The 19,948-nt window shown below is 46.6% G+C and overlaps 1 protein-coding gene across 11 annotated transcripts in view; it reads right to left on the reverse strand.

The window, feature by feature from the left end:
• Positions 1-19,948, reverse strand: part of COL6A3 (collagen type VI alpha 3 chain) — a 91,881-nt gene that overhangs the window by 24,125 nt on the left and 47,808 nt on the right. For all 11 annotated transcript variants that reach the window (XM_025403939.1, XM_025403937.1, XM_025403935.1 and 8 more), the window contains 20 exons: positions 19,048-19,647; positions 18,059-18,396; positions 16,726-16,804; positions 15,620-15,765; positions 13,824-13,916; positions 13,207-13,260; positions 12,175-12,246; positions 11,442-11,468; positions 11,286-11,330; positions 11,115-11,168; positions 10,600-10,662; positions 9,893-9,958; positions 9,415-9,468; positions 6,982-7,017; positions 5,416-5,478; positions 4,544-4,606; positions 3,152-3,214; positions 2,201-2,263; positions 658-708; positions 77-112 (listed from right to left, as the gene is read on the reverse strand). In XM_025403939.1, the coding sequence (XP_025259724.1) occupies positions 77-112; positions 658-708; positions 2,201-2,263; positions 3,152-3,214; positions 4,544-4,606; positions 5,416-5,478; positions 6,982-7,017; positions 9,415-9,468; positions 9,893-9,958; positions 10,600-10,662; positions 11,115-11,168; positions 11,286-11,330; positions 11,442-11,468; positions 12,175-12,246; positions 13,207-13,260; positions 13,824-13,916; positions 15,620-15,765; positions 16,726-16,804; positions 18,059-18,396; positions 19,048-19,647 (2,066 nt within the window). The remainder of the gene's footprint in view (positions 1-76; positions 113-657; positions 709-2,200; positions 2,264-3,151; positions 3,215-4,543; positions 4,607-5,415; positions 5,479-6,981; positions 7,018-9,414; positions 9,469-9,892; positions 9,959-10,599; positions 10,663-11,114; positions 11,169-11,285; positions 11,331-11,441; positions 11,469-12,174; positions 12,247-13,206; positions 13,261-13,823; positions 13,917-15,619; positions 15,766-16,725; positions 16,805-18,058; positions 18,397-19,047; positions 19,648-19,948) is intronic.

Raw genomic sequence — 19,948 nt, forward strand, 5'->3', positions numbered from 1 at the left:
ATATTCTGACTCTCGGTCTGTGGACATACCAGAGCTGAATCGTGATGCAGATTTAAACCAACCAGGGATTATTTACCTTTGGTCCTGGGTAGCCAGGGAATCCTCTTTCTCCCTATAAAAGATAAATACATTATTGAATACTCAGTACTAATTTAAATTCATCTAAAATAAATTGACTTTGAAAGAAAGAAATGTCTGCAGAGTCATCAAAAGAAAACACTCGGGCCGGGCGCGGTGGCTCAAGCCTGTAATCCCAGCACTTTGGGAGGCCGAGATGGGCGGATCACGAGGTCAGGAGATCGAGACCATCCTGGCTAACAAGGTGAAACCCCGTCTCTACTAAAAAATACAAAAAAATTAGCCGGGCGAGGTAGCGGGCGCCTGTAGTCCCAGCTACTCGGGAGGCTGAGGCAGGAGAATGGCCTGAACCCGGGAGGCGGAGCTTGCAGTGAGCTGAGATCCGGCCACTGCACTCCAGCCTGGGCGACAGCGCGAGACTCCGTCTCAAAAAAAAAAAAAAAAAGAAAAAAGAAAACACTCACTCAAATACAAAGACAACTTTTAAAGAAATAATTCTTTAAAACACAACGTATCAGAAGTTGTCCTTGGAGCCTCCTGGCAGCAAGGACTCTTGGAGAATCCTCAGCAGATACGTACTTTTTTGCCTCTGCGTCCTTCACTGCCAACTCCATCTCTCCCGTCATCTCCCTAAGAGTAAGAAAGAGATGTGACTGCAGGTCGCCATGCATGGCGTGCCATAACCACCGTCTCTGCCCTACTACTGCCCTGGGAAGTGGATCTTGAGCTCCTGAAATGTTTCCAGACTAAGGTACAGGAGTAGGCACACTTCCTGCTCCTGTCCTATCCTCCAAGGGTGAACAAGACCATTTCTGTAGGCGATGGGCTCAAAGGACTCCCGTAGCAAAATGGTACTGGCAGACTAACATAGAAAGAACTGCTGGGAGCTTTGGGTAAAGATTCTGTTTGGATGTAGAATCAAAGACTCGTCAACCCCGAGAATCTTAGAATTGACAGGAATCTTGATGGTGACTTTGATTCTATGCATCCATGAGTCTTTGATTCTACTTCAAAACAAGAACACTGAACTCCATCTCTCAAGCCCAGGTCATATTCCCCCTCCCCATATCCCTTCCCTTCCTTCCAAGTCATCACTCCTAGACCCCCTCCTTTCCAACACCTACCCCCAGCATGCTCAGATCTGTTCCTGTTGCTCTCTCATGTGGAGCATTCAGAACTGGACTTCATTAATTATTTCAAAAGAATCAGAAGAACTTCTGTGAGTTGTCCATTACTATCTCTAACATATGTAGGAACTTGCCACTTAGTTAAATTATAGTTTTCAACAGATATCAACAACTAGAGGTCTGTTGACCCAAATTAATAGAAACAGAATCAGGAAGAGATTTCCTTCAATGGTTTGAATAGATTTTAAAGTCTGATTTTTTTCCCTGTGCTTCTGAGATTAAAAGTAATACAAACAGATTTGTTTTTAAACTTCAGTTAGTTGAAAAGAAAAAAATGCAAGAAAGAAAAATATTTTAAAGCTTGGGATTAAAGCAGTCAGATCAACCTGGTCCTTTTATATGGTGTTTAGGTGTCATGATTCCTTTTGCAAAAAGTCACAATGGACCATAGATTTCTGTATTCTTTTGTAACGTAGAAATGTACATTACAAAATTATTGTTGGTGAATTGTTGGGGCGTTTTTAAATAGCATTTGAAAAATGAGTTACTGGGGTAATAATTTCTATTCCTAAGATGTCTCGTTCAAAAGAAATTGTTTCCATCTGGATTGAGACCTAATTAAATCCAATTCTATTTTAACCCAAATGACATTTACTTCTTTGCAGAAAAGCTTCTTCTAGTTATGCTTGCAAAGCATTTGCGGGACCTCAGATGAAGGTGGTTTAAGCTTCATTAGCCTCTACATTCCCTTGTATCAGGAAAAACACAGGGGAAAAATACGTCTCTACCCACTGCCCACACCACCTCTCTAACCCTGCCAGTAAAATAAAACTTGTTAATTTGCCATGGATAAGCAGCAAGTTTCACTGTTTCCAGCCATATCCCCAATAACACAAGAAGCAAGGCTAATCTTTATTTGGAACCTTCTCCCGGCTTCCTGCACCTTCGAGCAAAGAGTCAGCAACAACCTGGCCCCAAGCGTGCTGTGACCTTACCGTCTCCCCACGAGGGCCCCGGTTTCCGATTCCTCCTTTTGGTCCTGGCTCTCCAGGTTCACCCTAGACATGAGAAACACGGCTGAAACCCCTACACTGTGATGCCAAGCCCTGCCTTTACTCTAGGTAAGGGTGCTGCAACATGCTGACTTTACCAGATTTCAGTGAAATGAATTTCTAAATTGCAACATTCATGTACAAACTCCTGGAAAAGAATCCAGGAGGGTTTGTGTTTGTCCTTTTCACCAGCATGGCATGGGGACAGGCCGATGAGAAGAGAGAGTAACAGCTGGGAGAAGAAGGCACAGAAGGCGGCAGACATTGAGCCCAGCATGAAACCCGGCAACACCCTCCAGGCAGAGACCATCGTGGATTCACAGGAACTCATTTCTTTTACAGAAAACATGCAGTCTTTCAGACTGGTCATGACAAATCATAATTTATCTCAAAGCTGATAGAAAGGAGGTTCTCAGGTAGCCTTCATACAGCAGACTTGCTGTTATCCAGAACAGTCAAGGTCGGGGCTCTTGGATGATCTAAATATGACTAGCTGAGCCGCTGTGCGTGCACTGCCTATGTTTAAAGACTGCTCATTCTATATTATACTGAAACTGTGCCAAGCACTGCCCGGCTGCTCTGATGGCTCAGAGGGTGCTGCACTATCGGCACAAGCCAAGCAAGAGAGGAGCAGAAAAGCCGGCCACTGATGGAGGGCTGTGGCCAGCCCTCTGAGCAGGGATGGTTGGTGGCAGGGATGGTAGTGGGGATTATGGTGGGAATTGTTGGGGGACAATAATCCCACTGGCCAAGCCGCAATCAACAGGGGAGGCTGGAGTGGGAACCAGTAGTATTGAAGAGGAGGGACAGACACACTGACAAAAGAGGGAGAGGGGGCATGTGTGCCTGGCTGGTCCCTGTCCTCAGGAAAGCTCTACCTTTCTCAAGACAAACCTTTCTTCCCAGGGGACCGGTTCTGCCTCGTTCTCCAGGAGCACCTGCGGCACCTCCGCTTCCCTGGAGCAGGAGGGGAGGAATGTGTCAGTCAAGTGGTCAACCATCCAAGCAAAGTTGTCTCTGAAACCTGACTGTCCCCTGCATGGAGGTCAGAGCCCGCCAGGGGCATGGGACCTGTCCCGCCTGCAAATCCCAAGCACTCAGCTCTGAGCACAGGGGTACAGACTCAAAGATAAACATGCACAGAAATGGCGTGCACAAATTTAAAACATGAGTATTACCTCTCAGTGCCAGTTTTCACAAATTAACGCATGTTGCAGTTATTAATATACATATCCTAGGTTCCTGACTGGACAGCAAGCTCCCAAATTTTATGTGACTTTATCCTGCCTCCCTTTTCACACTCACAATGAGCACCTGGTGCACACAGGTTTGTTAAAGCCTGTTAGGTGAATGAATAAACTGATCGAAGAAATTGACTCTTAAAATGTGGTACAGTCTACCTAGCCCAGAAATAACTTAAAATAGGTGGTGAAAAAGTGCAAATCGATACATGTTTCTGGAGCTATTGGACAACTATTTGAATAGCTTTGCATCTATACCATCTTAAATTGTTAATGAACTACAAGTTAAGTAAATGTTTTTTTAAAAACCTCTAAAAATATGTATTTATCAGCTTTCAAGCTAGAGAAGGACTCTCTAAGCAAGTTCCTGCCCTCTTCCACCAGAAAATATTTTTGTGCGTTTATGTAGCAACATATTGAGCTTGTTATCAGTTTATTAGTCATTTTTTGGTAACAAATGATAGGATACCTCCCTCAATATCATCTCAGACATGAGGGAAACTCGAATATGTAGTTCCATGACACCTGATCCTAGCCCAGCAATGACAATGTGTCTCTGCTCATCATTGCTGATAGCTACAATGCATGATAACATCCGCAGTCACAGTAAGTTTAAGGACCATCTTCTGTGCTGAACTCAAGGGTGAACTTGAGGCATTCACTATACAAAATACATAAGCACAAGGGGCTATCGCCAGGGACCAAAGGTGAAATACCTTGCATAATCTAAGTATGTTGGGGGATTTAGATTTTCCATGATTCCATCTCATGCACATCCCCTGATTTCCATCCAGCGGCCTACGCTTGCAGGGAGCAGAACTGAGACTTAGAGGCCCCTGGAGCACCAAATAAGGAAACTCTTACTTTCTTGGGGTGAAGTATCCAGTCACTGCAAGGCCTGAGGTTAAATCTGGGGTTTGTGTTGCCAAAGAGGAGAGCTAAAGGGAGGTCTGTCTACAATAGCATCATCCGAGACACGCTCAGCCTGCCTGGCAACGTGCCCTCTGTTCAGCTAGAGAGGGGCCTGGTATTGGCACAGGCTTACCCGAGGTCCAGAAATGCCTTGTTCTCCTATCAGCCCTGGAGGACCAGCAGGACCAGCTGGGCCCTGAGGAAGGAAAAGGCCAACGTGAGTGCTAATGAAGTGACTTTCCGTGAGAAGCCTCTGCATGGCATCTGCCCGTCCCACAGGACCCGGAGCCTCACTTCTGCCAGCCAAAAAAGGCCACCCAAACCCACAATTCTCCATCTCAGCTGCAGTAGCAGCTGCCTCAATCCAGAATGTGAATAGACAAGTGAGCTTAAATGTATACAAGCAACAAGCATTCAAAAAAAAAAAAAAAACGTACGGGAGACTCTTCACAGAAGCATCATTCACAATTGCCAGAAGGCGGAAACAACCTAAATGTCCATCAACCAATGAGTGGATAAACAAAGTGTGCTGCAGCCACACAACGAAGTATCCTTCCACCATGAAAAGGAATGAAGTGCTTCTACGTGCTGCAATGTGGAAGAAGCTCAATGTGGAACATGAGCCTCCTTGTTCTTGATTGAGAACATGATGCTCCGTCAAGCCGCACACACAAAGCTGCCTAGTAAATGATTCCATTTATACAAAATGTCCAGAGCAGGCAAATCCATAAAGAGAGAGAGATTAGTGTTTGCCAGGGACTCGGGGTGGAGGGCAATGGGGGGGCGACTGCTATTAGGTACAGGTCTCCTTCAAGGCTATGTTTTGAACCTAGACAGAGGCGTTGTTTGCACAGCATCGTCGAAGTACTAAATGCCACTGGATTGTTCACTTTAAAATGGTTAACTTTCCGTGATGTAAATGCCACCTAACCATTTTTACAAAGAACTTACCAGGGTATTTGTGAAAATATCAAAGGACACGCAGTCACACAAGGAAGCACTCACCTGGGCACCTCTGGTCCCCTGCTCTCCCTGAAAGCCCGGCTGGCCAGGACCACCCTTGTTGCCCTTTGAAATAAGAGAAGATGCAGGGAGGAGTCAGGAAGGTTCCTGTCAACGTCAGCTCTTTGCTCTACAGTCATTTCTGGGCCAGGGACTTGGAAAGCAACCAGGGAAAATTCAGTTCTTCCAGAGGTAACAGATGATCAAAGTGGTAACCCCAGGACAAGACGCTAAACACAGGAGTCAGCTGTCTCCCTGAGCTTCTACAGTTGTTCCTCACTCCTGCCTCACCTCTTCTCGGACAGCTTTGTGAAACAAGGATCGTTTAGACCTAAAGCAGAGGACCAAGACACCGGGAAGTTGCGTGTTGCCGATGGCCAGATAAGGTGGGCACGTTCTGGAAGAGGCGCCCGCCCGGGACACTACTGCCTCAATCATGTTTCCTGCACTTGGACCCCAAGTTCCCACTGGGCACCATTTTCTCTACACTCTGCAGAGGAGGCTAAGTTTAAGGAGATGGCTGAAAGAGGCTCAGGAGCCATGACAGCCCAAGGAGAAAGAAAAATAAATCTCAGAATCCCAAAATCACTAAGCCAAAGGGAAAAGTCAAGCTGGGAACTGCATCAGACAGAGCTGCCTCCACTTCTATTCTTAAATAAGATAGCTACAAAGATTTCTTTTTTTTTTTTTTTTGGAGACGGAGTTTTGCTCTTGTTGCCCTGTCTGGAGTGCAATGGTGCGATCTTGGCTCACTTCAACATCCGCCTCCCGGGTTCAAGCGATTCTCTTGCCTCAGGCTCCTGAGTAGCTGGGATTACAGGCATGCACCACCACTCCTGGCTATTTTGTATTTTTAGTAGAGATGGGGTTTCTCCATGTTGGTCAGGCTAGTCTCGAACTCCCGACCTCAGGTGATCTGCCTGCCTCAGTCTCCCAAAGTGCTGGGATTATAGGTGTCAGCCACCGTGCCCGGTCAGACTTTTCTTTCTTTTTTTTTTTTTTTTTTAAGGTGCATACCTCCCTCACATTCTGCCTGCAGGGAAATTCCTTGTGGACAAAGGACAGACAGAACTGAAAGTCATCCCTATGCTGATGGGAGACAAAGACATATCCAATTGCTTCCTTAGCCCTATTTTTCACTAAGCCTAACTAAGGCATAGGTGACTGTTGTAAACTGTGTATTCAGCGAAAGGCTAATCAGAGACTCAAAAGAATACAACCTTCTGTCTCTTATCTACCCATGACCTGGAAGCCCCCTCCCATGCCTCGAGTTGTCCCACCTTTCTGGACCGAACCAATGTACATCTCACACATACTGATTGATGTCTCATATCTCCCTAAAATGTATAAAACCAAGCTGTGCCCCAAACACTTTGGGCAGGTGTCATCAGGACCTCCTGAGCCTGTGTCACAGGCATGTCCTTAACTTTGGCAAAACAAACTTTCTAAATTGATTGGCATCTGTCTCCGAAGCTTTGGGTTTACAGGAGAGAGTATTTTTCACTCCTGGACTGGGCGGCATCTGGGCTGTTTGAAGAGAGTCTCCCGAGGGCACTCCATGAGGCTCACCTTAGCTCCGGGGGGTCCCCTTCGGCCAAAGCCACCCTGTGGAAGAAAAAGTCCCACAAACCGTGAGGGGGAGCATGGGATGCTGGGCATGGGGCCTAGAGCTCTTTCAGACTTCACCCTCTTACTCTGCGGTTACTCAGGGGAATCTTCCCAAGCACTCACATTGTGCCAAGAAGCAGAAATCACGCCTCATCAGCCCTGGGGAAACTCGCACACACAGACACCCTTCCTCCACCCTCATCCGGGTGAAGTTTTGCTTCCTTACTACTCCTGTTAATCACCCAATGGAAGTTTTGAGAATTACTGCAGACCTGCCAAGCGAAATAATGACTCCTTTTGGCTGCAAGATCCCAGCCAGTTTCAAATGAGGAATGTGAAAAGGGAATGTCAACCTGTCTATTTTTCTTCCATCTTCCCAACTGTAGTGAGAAGTCATGAAATACGTTAATTATAATGGAAGGGAGTCCCGAGTTCTCCAGGTGATCCTGGCCAAACACAACACACACTCGGTTAAGTAAAGTATCTGAAGTGCACACATGTGCACCTAAACGTCTCGTGTACTTAGGTAGGGCTCATGACTTGGCAGCATCTTCCTGGATGCTCCAGAGGTGACCTTTAGTTCAAACATGTGGGCTTACTTCACAAGTAATCCATTAATTTCCACCTCAAAATTGTTTCCTCGGCAGTGGAAAGGTTTGGGGTGGGACTCTATGAATGTCCTGGGCGGTCTTTGCAAAGTTAGGGTTGGTGTTGCAGAGGCTGTGACCCACTAGCTCTGTTGTGAGGCTCGGCCATCTGCTACACCAACCTAGGAACCTCACTCTCCACTTCCAGTTGACCAGCCCAGTGATCTGCAGTGACCAGTTTGCCATTATTCACTGTAGTGCCACCTGCTTCAGTGGAAGATCTTGGCCACCTTCCATGGAGAATTTCAGAGAAGGGGACACTCTTCTCTACAAAGCAACAATATGGACTGGCCCCTCCCAAAAGAGACATGCCAGAGTTCCATGAGAGTCCACCAGCACTCAATGATACATTGCTCAGACCAGAGGCCGCCTGCGGAGACTCTAAAAAGCGGATGTAGGCATGCGGAAGCCCAGCGGGAGGGACACATTTCAGCTTGGCCTGGGCCTGGCACTGTGGTCCTAAGGGAAGGGATAGCAGGCCGTTAGGCCACAAAAAGAAGAACTGAGTCCTCAAGAGCCCATGACTGAACCCGAATTCAAATCCAGTTTCTACCTTGTGTGGAGAATTGAAATTAATTGTATGAACTACTCAATTTTAAGTCATTTCATGAAAACAAGGTTTGGCTCTGCTCACACGCTGAGTTGTAATAGCCCATTGTAACATTTGATGAGTATTTCTTCTTTTCCATTATATAGCTTCTTTTTCATTACGTAGCATTATTCAAAAATAATGCTCACTTCCAAGCAGTTGATCGAGGTCTTTGCAATTTATTAAAAATAAATAAATAAATAGTGCTCAAACTTCTTAAAATGATATTTTCAAAATTTCTACATTCTTCTGAATTTTCAAAGCAAAATAGTGCCCGTAGTCCTTCATTTGATTTTGGTGAGTCTCTCCTTTTGAAAGCCCCTCACCCCAGCGTACTCTACTGGTCCAAGTGCCGGCGCTGAACATGCCACTGCCCCTCAGGGCGTGGCTGAGGGCCCAGTTCCCAACACCCAGCCCCAGCTTGCAGCCTTTGTGCTCTGTTCACTTCTGAGCAGAGACCTTTCCTAGGCACCCACCAGCATCCTGAATTTCTTCTGAGGGCTTACAAACTTCTACACCACTGCCTCCCTGAGCAGGGGTCTTACCTCCCAGCTACAAGGAAGACCCTGGAAGCTTTTGGATGACTTCAGAAAGATCATTCACATCACTTTGACTTTAGCATTTCTTCAACAAGACTGAGGATTAGGCATACAAGGAACTATTCTGCTACAGATATTTCTGAAATGTCTTGAAATTGCAAGATGCAATACACCAGAAAAGAAATAAATCTAGTTTTGTTATTTCACTTACAGCATCCCCCCAAAAACCCACAGATAATTACAAAAATAACAGATCTACAACCCCCTCAGCCTTCTTGCCCCTTATTCCCTCCCTCCCCCAGTATTAGGATTTCCATTTGGGTTTCTTAAATATTTAGTTGGATCAAACCTGGCCCGATATTTGAAAGTAGCAAAGATATTATTTTTAAAAGTATCTTTCAGTATGTTTTTGGGGAGAGCAAGAATTGGCGAGAGAGAACAGATGAGGCACCAAGGAAATTATAAGAATGAAAATAGATTGGAGTAACAACCGTTTCAGAAATCCTTTTACATTCACTCAGTAAAGAGCTGCGGAGTAACCATGCACCACGTAATGTTGGGCAGATCTTAGGGCACTGAGTATTGCTGCAGAGCTCCCCAAAGCTCTAATGGCACTCACATTCTTCCCAGTTTCTCCAGGTCCTCCAGGTACTCCATCTGTCCCTGGGACACCCTGGTGGGGGGAAAATTAGCATGAGATTCTCAACTGCAGAGAAGAATGTCTAGCTCTGAAATGTTGCACAAGACATTGCAGGGAAAGGGGTCGATTCACAGAGGAAGAGCCCGTCTGCAGGACAGTTGCACACTTTGCCAGATGCATTGGACTTCAGTACACTCCCACCTCTACAAGCCTTTGGCTTAACAAGCACCTTCCGTAAATATCTAAGAGGCACAGATTCTGCTGAAAAGCCCCACTTAGCAAGGGTCACTCTGGTTCCCCACGGAGACTTCCTTCATGGGGACTCTGCTCCTAATCTTAGGCTACTCTGCAGTGTTAAAGGCCACGTCTTTGGCCTCTGTGGCTTCTGATGAGCCGAGGACCAGTCCTTTCTCTAGCCCTCAGTACAGGGAGAGTCTAGGAATGTGCAGTGCCCTACCATGGGGCCGAGGTCGCCGGTTTCTCCTTTGGGTCCTCTCTGCTGGCTGTCTTGTCCTGGGTTACCCTGAAAGCAACATGGGAAAGTGAAATGAGCCACATATGGAAGGAAAGGAGCTGTCACTGGACTGAATGGTCAGGGAAATATTAGCAAGGACCTGCATTCAAGGCTCCGAGGGACAAGCCCGTCGGCCACAGCCCATCCAGGTAACATCCATGTAGCTCTTACAGAATCTAATCACGGGATCAGCAAAGCACTCTTAGCCCCAAACAGGGGCAGTGGTTCTTCCCCAGGGAGGAGGACGCCCCAGGCTCACTCTTGCTCATCCTTAGCCACAGAGGCAGGATGGACTGGAGGAGGAGGCTAGCATGTACTGCTCATTTGCTTAACGGTTTTACAGAGCCACAAAATGAGAAAAGCTGCAAACTCTTCTCTTTTCCAAAAGCAAATTTAAAGTGCCCTGATACCACATTTTTGGAAATTTCTCAGATATTTGTATAACAGGACTTGCAAACAATTATCTGGTTAGCAGCAGAACAAATACATCTCCCCAAACCCCAAAATTGCAAGAAAAAGACAAATTACATATTTTATCAACATGTTTTAAAGCAATTTCAAAAGTAGAATTCTTCCTTTCATCTCACATTCCCAACAACCCTCTTCCCCAGGCTCAGATCTGAAATCGTCAATAAAGAAATCTTCTTTACCGGGTCCCCTCGAATCCCCACGTCTCCTCTTTCTCCTTTCTCTCCTCGAGGTCCTTTATCACCCTAAACAAAAAGCACAAGTGAATGCTAAAAACTAGATGTTTCCATTTTTATCTCACCCTAAAAAGTCACATTCTTCAAATCATAAATCTTAACTAGAACAATGTTTACAATTTATTCATTCACCATGAAGGCAAATTCACTTCCACATATTTTTTATTCGTTTAGTAAATCCATGAATATTTATTGAGGACCCACTTTGTGCCAGGCACTGGGGATTTATTTACAACAAAACAAACTCAGTCCCTGCCCTATGGGACATGATCTCCAAATGAGAAAATGTACTGTAATGTGTCAGAGCTGAGAGGGGATGTCACGGGTGCACCCACAGGGGAAGTCAGGGAAGGCTGCCTGGAGGAAGCGGGATTGACATATATGAGGAAAGGAAATAACTATTCCCTAAATGAAATGTTGATATTCTTTCCATAATAGCAGCACTGTGGAAATACACCTACCCTTCTTCCAGGATTCCCTTTCTCTCCAGAAGAACCAGGCAATCCTTTGTCTCCCTGCCAAAGACAAGGATTAAAGGTCACACCTGCTGCAATTTCGATCATAGACTGAGTTGTTAGTTTCTGGAATCTTCAGAACCAAAAGCAGTTTGGACTTAGAGTAAAATCACTTACATCTTCACCGTCTAGACCATCCAGTCCAATTTCTCCTATTTCGCCCTACGAGGGAATAAGGCAGACAGGTAAGTAGAGAAAGCTATTCTGACAAAGGAAGAAAAGAGAAATGCTGGGAGAGTTTTCCATTTATAAAACAAAACCAAGCTTGCGTACCTTCTCTCCTGGGAATCCCCGAGAGCCCTGGAAGGCAAGAGGACAGGGGAAGCATTAGCTCTTCCTACAGGGCTGGTCCCTTGGGCAGAAGAGGCCGAGGGCTGTTCCCCTGCTCCACCCCATTTGAACGCTGCAGTGTCTGAAAATTTAATATTAGAGTCCCACCCCTTTGGATTCCTCTCTTACCACCACGTGCGGTGTTTTAAAGCTAAAACTCAAACTGAACGCTTGGGTGGTCTTGGCTCCCTGGGTAGGGGGGCGGGGGGCGGGGGCCCAAAACCCAGGGCAAGGAGCTGACTTTGTAACTCTGCAGCCCTTCCCTTCAGCACCTGCCTTCAAACTTCAGCAAACAGAGAAGCAAGTTCACCAGCCTTCAACCCCCCTGCTGTCCTCTCAGTCCACTCCCTTCCCCGGCCGCTCCCACGGTCCAGGGCTGGGCCCGTGGGCACCAGCCTCCCCTCCACCCTGACCCATGTTCTTTCCTGGTGAGCATTTCCTGGCTCCTTCATGTTTCCATAGGAAACTATTTCTCCACTCTCAGGTTCCCCACCAGCTGCAGCCCCTACTCCTGAACCCACCCCGCTCAGAACTGCCTTCCCATGAGAGGTCATGGGCTGCTGAATGCTGAGGTCAAGAAACCTGGACCGGTGGCCTCCCCTCCTGGCAGCATCCAGAGAAACTGCGAGTCACCTGACCCCTCCCCACACTAACACGCCCATCACCCACACCTCACCTTTATTCCTCTCTGGCCCGGGCAGCCCTGGAAACCTTGAGTGCCGTTCACACCAGGCGGACCCCGCTCACCCTATTGTGAGAGACAAAGGCGTTTTGCAAGCTGGAGCCCTTCATCACCCTGTCTCCGCCGGGCTGGCAGCAGCGTGAAGGTACTGTGAACAGCATGCAGCAGAAAGCAGATTGCACCATGGGGAATGTCGATTGAGGCTATGTGAGCCAGGGAGCCTCTTGGGCTCCTGCATGAGGCCTGGCCTGGAACCTGCAGTTCGCTGAAGGAAATGAGATCTGGGAGGGAGGCAGTGCAGACAGCACTGCTCTGAGGGCTAAGAGTGGGGTGGCCCCCAGCACCGTGTCTCTGTGGGTGCTGAATCCTGGGAAGACCTACTGGCCCAACAGCTCCTCCAAGTGATGCTTGATTCCCAGTCCTCTAGCCAAGCCCTGCCGGCTGGGCCCTGGTGACCGCACTGTTGCTCGTGAGCCCCTCTGTCCCCTATCCAAGGGCTGGACCTTGATCTAGTGTCCCAAAGCTCGCCAGACAGGCGTCTATCCTGGGCATTGCTCCCATGGACCCTGCTACTGGGGTCTGTCCATCCTCAAGACCCTCGGACACTGATGATCTGATCCAGCAACATTCCCTCTGGGGACTGCCCTTAACAGGGTAACCCCTACAGCCCTGGTGAGGTTTCCTACTATGCCCTCACCCCTCAGCTCACTCCCATCTCTACTTGCATGTCTTAATCTAGTAGATACTGGGTGTGCAAATTCGGTGTCCCTCTGGCTCAGAAACCAATCAATTCCTCCCTCTGAAATAGAGTAAGAACAAATCCCACCCTTCATGCCCACATTTGTCATACTTCAATTACCGTACTTAGACATCTGGGCAAAGTTGTTAAGAAAATTAGAAATTAATTTTTCTCCCAAAGGGAAAGCCATCAGCAACTGAACAAACGATGAAATCCACAATGCAATCCCAATGGGTAAGGATCAAGGAGGGCGTGAAATTTTAGGAACTAAAACAACTTTTACTTACGGGTCCACCCTCATCACCAGGATAGCCTCGGTAGCCGTCTTCTCCAGGAATACCCTGAAACAAAGTAAATCAGGTCCTTTGTTAAACCCCGTGGTCTTCTTTGTTCTAGAGTAAGGATCCCTGGGTCCCCCCTTCATTTGGCAGAGCAGCAAAAACTCAGCATGGCTTTCCCTGTTACTGCTTTTCCCCTCACTACGCCATGTCATGATTCTGTCTGTCAGGATCTCGAAGGCTCCTGCTCTGCCAAGAAAGCCTGTTAGTTCCTACTGACTCAGAGCAAATGCTACGAGTGCTGGCTGCCATTGGCAGCCAGGCTGCTGTCAGGGATGCCAGCTCACTTTAACGTTATTTTATGAAATGAAGGACCAAGATGTTAAAGCACAGATCCCCTTATCCCGTGCAAAAGGAGGGTTCCGCCTGAACCAAATTCACTGGGAGAGGCCCCAGCAGAGCAGCACATGGGTCTGCCCCTCAGAGCTCCTCCTTCTAACATAAGATATGGTCTCTCGTCTCCTCCTTCATCTCCACACTCTCCTGTTAGAGAAATTACCCCAGCAAAGTAATGTTAGACTTCTGATAGTTCATCTCAGGGGTGGGCAAGGGTAAAGCCACCATACCTTTGGCCCGATGCTGCCGATGGGCCCGCGGTCTCCCCTCTGCCCAGAGCACTTGCAGGGAACCCCACAGCAAGCTTTCTCAGCAATGTTGTCCTACCAAAAGGAAGAGAAACCAAATGTTCAGATCTCAAGAAATGCCCAGCAGAAAATCACAAATATGCTTTAAGGGTCAAAATCGGATGCGTGGGGGTTTCACAGTGAGAGATGAAGTCCCTCCAGGTGACATTTGCTGGACGGCTGATCAGCAAAGTCAGGAGGGCCCAGCTCCTGGCAGTCAGGGTGCGGGTGGGAAGTCACCAATGGGAAAGGAAAGAACAACCAAAGTAAGATAGATCTTATGCACAATGTCACCTCAGGCTGGACCTTATTTCCAGAAGTTTCCATCGTCACATCTTAACTATAACTTACATATGTTCCAGTTCCAAAGTGCAAAGCCAAGCAAATGGCAGATGGCCAAGACCGAAGGTGGTTCCAGAACAGAAATCCATGACCACCCTTCCTTGGAACCAGGGTGAGAGTCACGGGATATGGTACCAGCCCAGAAAGAGGCTTCCAGAGCAGCCCTGGTGGGAGCAGGCACAAGTGGTCCTGGCCTCAGAGCCACAAGCTTCTCAACTCCGGGTCACACAGACACCCTCTACATTCTCATCCCATCCGGCCCCTGACCTAATGTGAGAAAGAGCATGCCCAAATACATTTCCATCTGCTAACTAATGGTGGGCACATGCACTTTCTTCCAATGAGGTTCAAGAGCTTTCCCTTTCTCCCATGTCCCAGATTTGTGAGCTAACTCAACCTACTTCCACCAGTAAAAAAAATCCTGATTCTAGCCCTGCAAAGAAGTAGGGAAGAAAGGAAGGAGCAGGGTCCATTCATCCCATTCTCATAGCCACAGTCCACTGTTGCTACCACCAAAGAACCTCTGAGTTAGGCTGGGTGCAGTGGCTCACGCCTGTAATCCCAGCACTTTGGGAGGCTGAGGCGGCCGGATCACGAGGTCAGGAGATCGAGACCATCCTGGCTAACACAGTGAAACCCCGTCTCTACTAAAAATACAAAAAATTAGCCGGGCGTGGTGGTGGGCGCCTATAGTCCCAGCTACTCAGGAGGCTGAGGCAGGAGAATGGCGTGAACCCAGGAGGCGGAGCTTGCAGTGAGCCGAGATTGCACCACTGCACTCCAGCTTGGGCGACAGAGCGAGACTCCACCTCAAAAAAAAAAAAAAAAAAGAACCTCTGAGTTCGCAGCTCAGCCCCACATCTCCTCAGTCTAAACCCAGGAGGTCACACTTCCAGGTGAGAGAGGCTGGCCCTGGGCAGAATTAGAAGCCTCGGAGGGAGCTTCATTGACACAGAGGGAAACTAGAGAAGACAATTAAAGCACTTCTCCACCCAGAAACAGCCTTCCTTTTCCTGCATGTTCTTGTTTTTATCATGCAAGATTTCAGATGTTCTTGACACAGTTTCCTGTTTGAGGATGGCCATCTCGATGGTTTGCATTCCAGCGACGGTGTTAAAACAGGCCATTGCTAAGGGAGCAAAGAAAATGCTAAGGCCACAACCTCAGCGTGCCTAGGACCCCCTTCCAGCTCGCTGGATTTCCAGCGATTTGCTATCTCCACTTCCAGATTCACACATGTTATGGCAACAAGGCAGTTCCCAAGTGAATTAAATAAATTTAGTTATCCACCAGGTACCCCTCCCCCATTCGCCTGGTAATAATTAACTTCATTCTCTTGAAATGCCAAAAGGTGTGGTATCTAAACTGGTTTGTGTATAAAGACATAAAAAACTCACAAGTTGCTCCGCTAGTTCATAATCCAAGTCCAGCAAGTTAAGCCTCAGGGGCCTGTCATACATGAACCCTCGCCCAAATTCCAGATGCATTAGCCGCTCCAAGTTGGCCACTCGTTCAAGGCCCACCAGGATCAAAGCGCGGACACCTGCAAAGAAAGACACATTTAATATAATACGGCTCACCTAGGCTGGTGGGAACTGCAATGTCCTTTTTCCTGACTACATTTTTAAAGAAAACTTCAGTGTACAATTTAGCTTCTAACTTGAATATATTTAATCAAGTTAATTGGCTACTCTGAATAGTTGAAATACTGAAACTTTGGACTCTGCTGAATAATTGTTTCCAGTATGTCAAGAACTAAACCTATTACCAAAACTATAGGAAGTGGCATCCATGAAGTATATTCATTCATGAGTTCTCAAACTCAGGCCCTCTGTAATACGAGTATGCTGTGGGAAGAACTGAAATACTAACACCTCCAAAATCAGATAATAGCAGCCTCATCTCCATTGCTTGGGAAAAGTAAGCTAATAAATAGAACGTTCTTAGGATAAACTGCGCCTCTGTAATGGCATCCACTTTCTGATAGTCAGTGCTGCCAAATACCAAAGCAAGCGAACAGTCAAGTATCACATCTGATAACAGGCGTGGCTGCTTTCCGGTCACCTTATGTTTGGTACATCATTGCTTACATTATTTTCTTTGTATTATTTAGGTGTATTGTTATTAAATGTTGAACTGTGATAACTGCAAACCAAAAATAGAGCAACGTATTTTTGTTAGTAATTAATTCCTAGTTTATATGATGAAGACAAATGAATCAATATTTCGAGATCGTTTGCAAACACATCATGCTTTCCGAACATTCTACCACCTGAACAGCCACAACACAGCAGTAAAGCTGTCTGAGTACAGAAGGAATTTTTGTCAGCTCCATCCCACAGCTCCAAGCGCGTGATGAAGGGCCATGATGCTGGGAAGAAGAGTTTCCCAAGACGCGCTGCTCCCTCGGGGCACTGCCTTAGCAGAGAGGTTCTCTCCATCAGAGCAGCACACCTTGCCTCACAGGGGTTAACTTCTCATGTTTAAAAGCCTTGGCACCTACCTTCTTGGCGGAGGTCCTCAGATGCTCTGTGTAAATCAGCCAGATCTCCATCTGCTCCATCAGTAAAATGAATGACCACCTGAAGATAAGAGAGCTGTCAAACCCCATGCAAACGAAAAAGGACTGCTGATAGAAAACTGCTGACTATTGCAGACTGCTGATAGAAAACCGAGAGATCAGCTGTCTCAAACCCTTCGTTTTACACTTAAGGAAACTGAGGGCCCAAGTTGAGGAATGATTACCCATGTTCACAGGCCTTTGATATTACACTTAAAATGGAGAAGTATATTTGAGTGCTTAATTTATTTTTTAAAAAGACAAGCAGCAATGACACTAAAAGCAATTTATCTCATTCTCATATTTCTAAGATGTAGTTTCTGCAAATAATGTATGTGTGTGCATGCATGTGTGTGCATGTGTGTGGGTGCATATGTGTGCCTGTGTGTGGGTGCATTGTGTGTGCATGTGTGTGCATGCATGTTTGTGTGCGTGTGTGGGTGTGTGGGTGCATGTGTGCGCATGCATGTGTGCATGCATGTGTAGGAGTGCATGTGTGGGGGTGCATGCATGTGTGTTTGTGCATGTGTCATGGGCTAAATTGTGTCCCCTCAAAATTTGTATGTTAAGTCCTAACCCCCAGTACCATAAGAATGGTACTGTATTTGGAGATAGGGTCTTTAAAGAGGTAATTAAGGTTAATGAGGTCATTAGAGTGGACCCTAATCTAGTATGACTGAAGTCATTTTAGAAGAGAAGATTAGGACACAGACATGCACAGAGAGAAGGCCATGTGGAGACACAGGGAGAAGACCCCTGCCTACAAGCCAAGCAGAGAGGACTCAGGAGACACAGCCCTGCCAACATCTCGAGGATGTCAAGCCTCCAAGACTGTGGGAAAATAAATGTCTGTTGCAAAAGCAAGCCAGGCTGCAGTACTTCATGATGATCCCTAGCAAACTCACATAGTGTGTGTGTCTACACAATATATATGCATATATGTACACACATGCATGCATGCACACATACACACAGAGAAATGGAAGTGGAGAACATACCTCACTGGACTATAATTAAACATAAATCAATCACAAATTCAACTCATTCAAGTTAAACTACTGATTTCCAGGATCTTTTTAGAGCTTGAGTAAGACTACCAAAATGAGGAAGATAGTACATGACATTAGATCAGTTAATAAGTAAGGAATTTTCCATATAGGCACTAACAATCCAGTTAAACATGAAGAGGATTTAACTTGGGGGAAGGGGCTTCCTCCTTTCCAGTAAAAATCTGGAAATTGCCCAGGGAGCACCCAAACCAAGGGGCCCCACAGACCTTCACACTGTCCGGTGAGGACTGTCTGAACTTGTTCTGATAGACTTTCAGCGTGTCCGCCGTGAGGACATAGGGGTGCTGGCTGCGCATGTTCCGGAACTTCTCGAGCATCTCTGGCTGGTACTCATCAAAGTCAAAGGCCTCCACCGGGCCCGAGGGCGTGTTGGCCACCACTGACACACGCACGGTTGGCGAGCGGCCGCCGCTGCAGCTGACCCTGTGCATCTGGCTGATTCTGTTCAAGATGGCGTCCACCTTGGACTCTAAGCCTTTCTGGGCCACAAATACATTCTGGTCTCTAGAACCATCAAACCCCAGAATCACATCCAGATTACAAGCTGGAAAGGAGAAATGCAGGTGATGAGTTCTCAGCTGGGGCTGAGGAGATGAACTCTACTTATACCAGCAACAGGGACAACCCAGGCAGAGGACCAGGGCATCGCACTCAAGTGCAAAATGACATCCTGTGTGTGTGAGCTTTGAGAAGCAATTCAATCCACTCCTCTCACAGACAGAAATGAGGGTGGCTGTTAGGTGCCAAATGATAAGCTATTTTTTAAAGTTGACTTTTTCAGTATTGTTAATTAGCTTTGGAGTAACAATACACCATCAGTGTTTAGATGCATCCCAAGGTTGTGCTTTAAATTAAAAGCACTTGAAAATCAAATACTCTGATCTCAAATACTTGATCTAATAAATCTATAAATAGACACAGGAATCAATAAATCTGAATTGTTTGAGGGACTAAAAAATAGGGGAGAAAAGTAAATCTTACAAAAGCAAAATACAATAGACTTCTATTCTTATATTGGAAGAACACCCTAGGTAGTGGTGAGGTGGGTGTCAGGACCAGTCCCATTAGGTATAAGTAAATGTATGAGGCAAACAAATGACTAAGGACTCCAGAAGTCAGCGCCAGGGAGCAGACAGCTAAAGAGGCACAAACATCAATAGGAAAGGATAGAAAATATGCATATAATGGGAGTTACCTTTGGCAACATCAGTCACACCAGGGCACAGGGTTTCGTGCATCGCATCATGCAAAGTTTCTAAAACTTGCTCGCTCAGTTCGGACAGCTCCTGGACGTTGCCCACACGGAATGCCGTGGCGCTGTTGGATGCTATCTTTCCGACCTCCTCCGAGTCGATATTCCTCACTCCAACTGCAAATACTTTGACCCCCCTCTGGGTGAGGGCCAGGCTCACGTCCTGTGCATCTTCCACCGACTTTCCTCCCGTGATCACAAAGGCAATCTGAGGGACCCGCTGGTCCAGGCGGCTGCCTGCCTCAGGCACAAAGTGGTTCACCCGCAGGTGCTCAAGGCCCACCTTGGTGTTGGCATGTCTTCCCCCTTTGTAGACCACTTTGTTGATGGCGTCGATAATCTGCCTCTTGGTGGAGAAGTCCTTCAGGAAGAATTCGTCAGTGGGGTCAGAGTTGTACTGGACCAGCCCCACTTGGATGGAGTCACCATCTTCATAAACTGTGTCCACGATTTCAGACACAAAACGAAGCACTTCCTGGAAACTGTCCCTTCTGAAGTTGATGGAACCATCCAACAGGAACACAATGTCTGCTTTCTTCTTCTCTAGAAGTGATTAAAGTGAAAATAAGAAGAGATTGGGTCTCCAGATCCAAAGGTAAAATTAAATAACTGAAATAAAACATTCCTAATAATTTATTCACAGTGAAACCTTAACTCAAATCCACACCTCTCTAGTCTGTAGTTCCTGAATTTGCAGCTCCCAAACATGCTAAATATAAGAAGATGAATGATAAATCCTCTAAAAAAGGAAAGAAAAAAAATTATTTGATGTCACACTCTGTGAAAACTCAGTGACAGAGAACTTCAGTTATCCCGTGCAAAATGTCACTGTGACAAGAATTCA

Source organism: Theropithecus gelada, chromosome 12 (genome assembly GCF_003255815.1).
Source record: "Theropithecus gelada isolate Dixy chromosome 12, Tgel_1.0, whole genome shotgun sequence".
Lineage (NCBI taxonomy): Eukaryota > Metazoa > Chordata > Mammalia > Primates > Cercopithecidae > Theropithecus > Theropithecus gelada.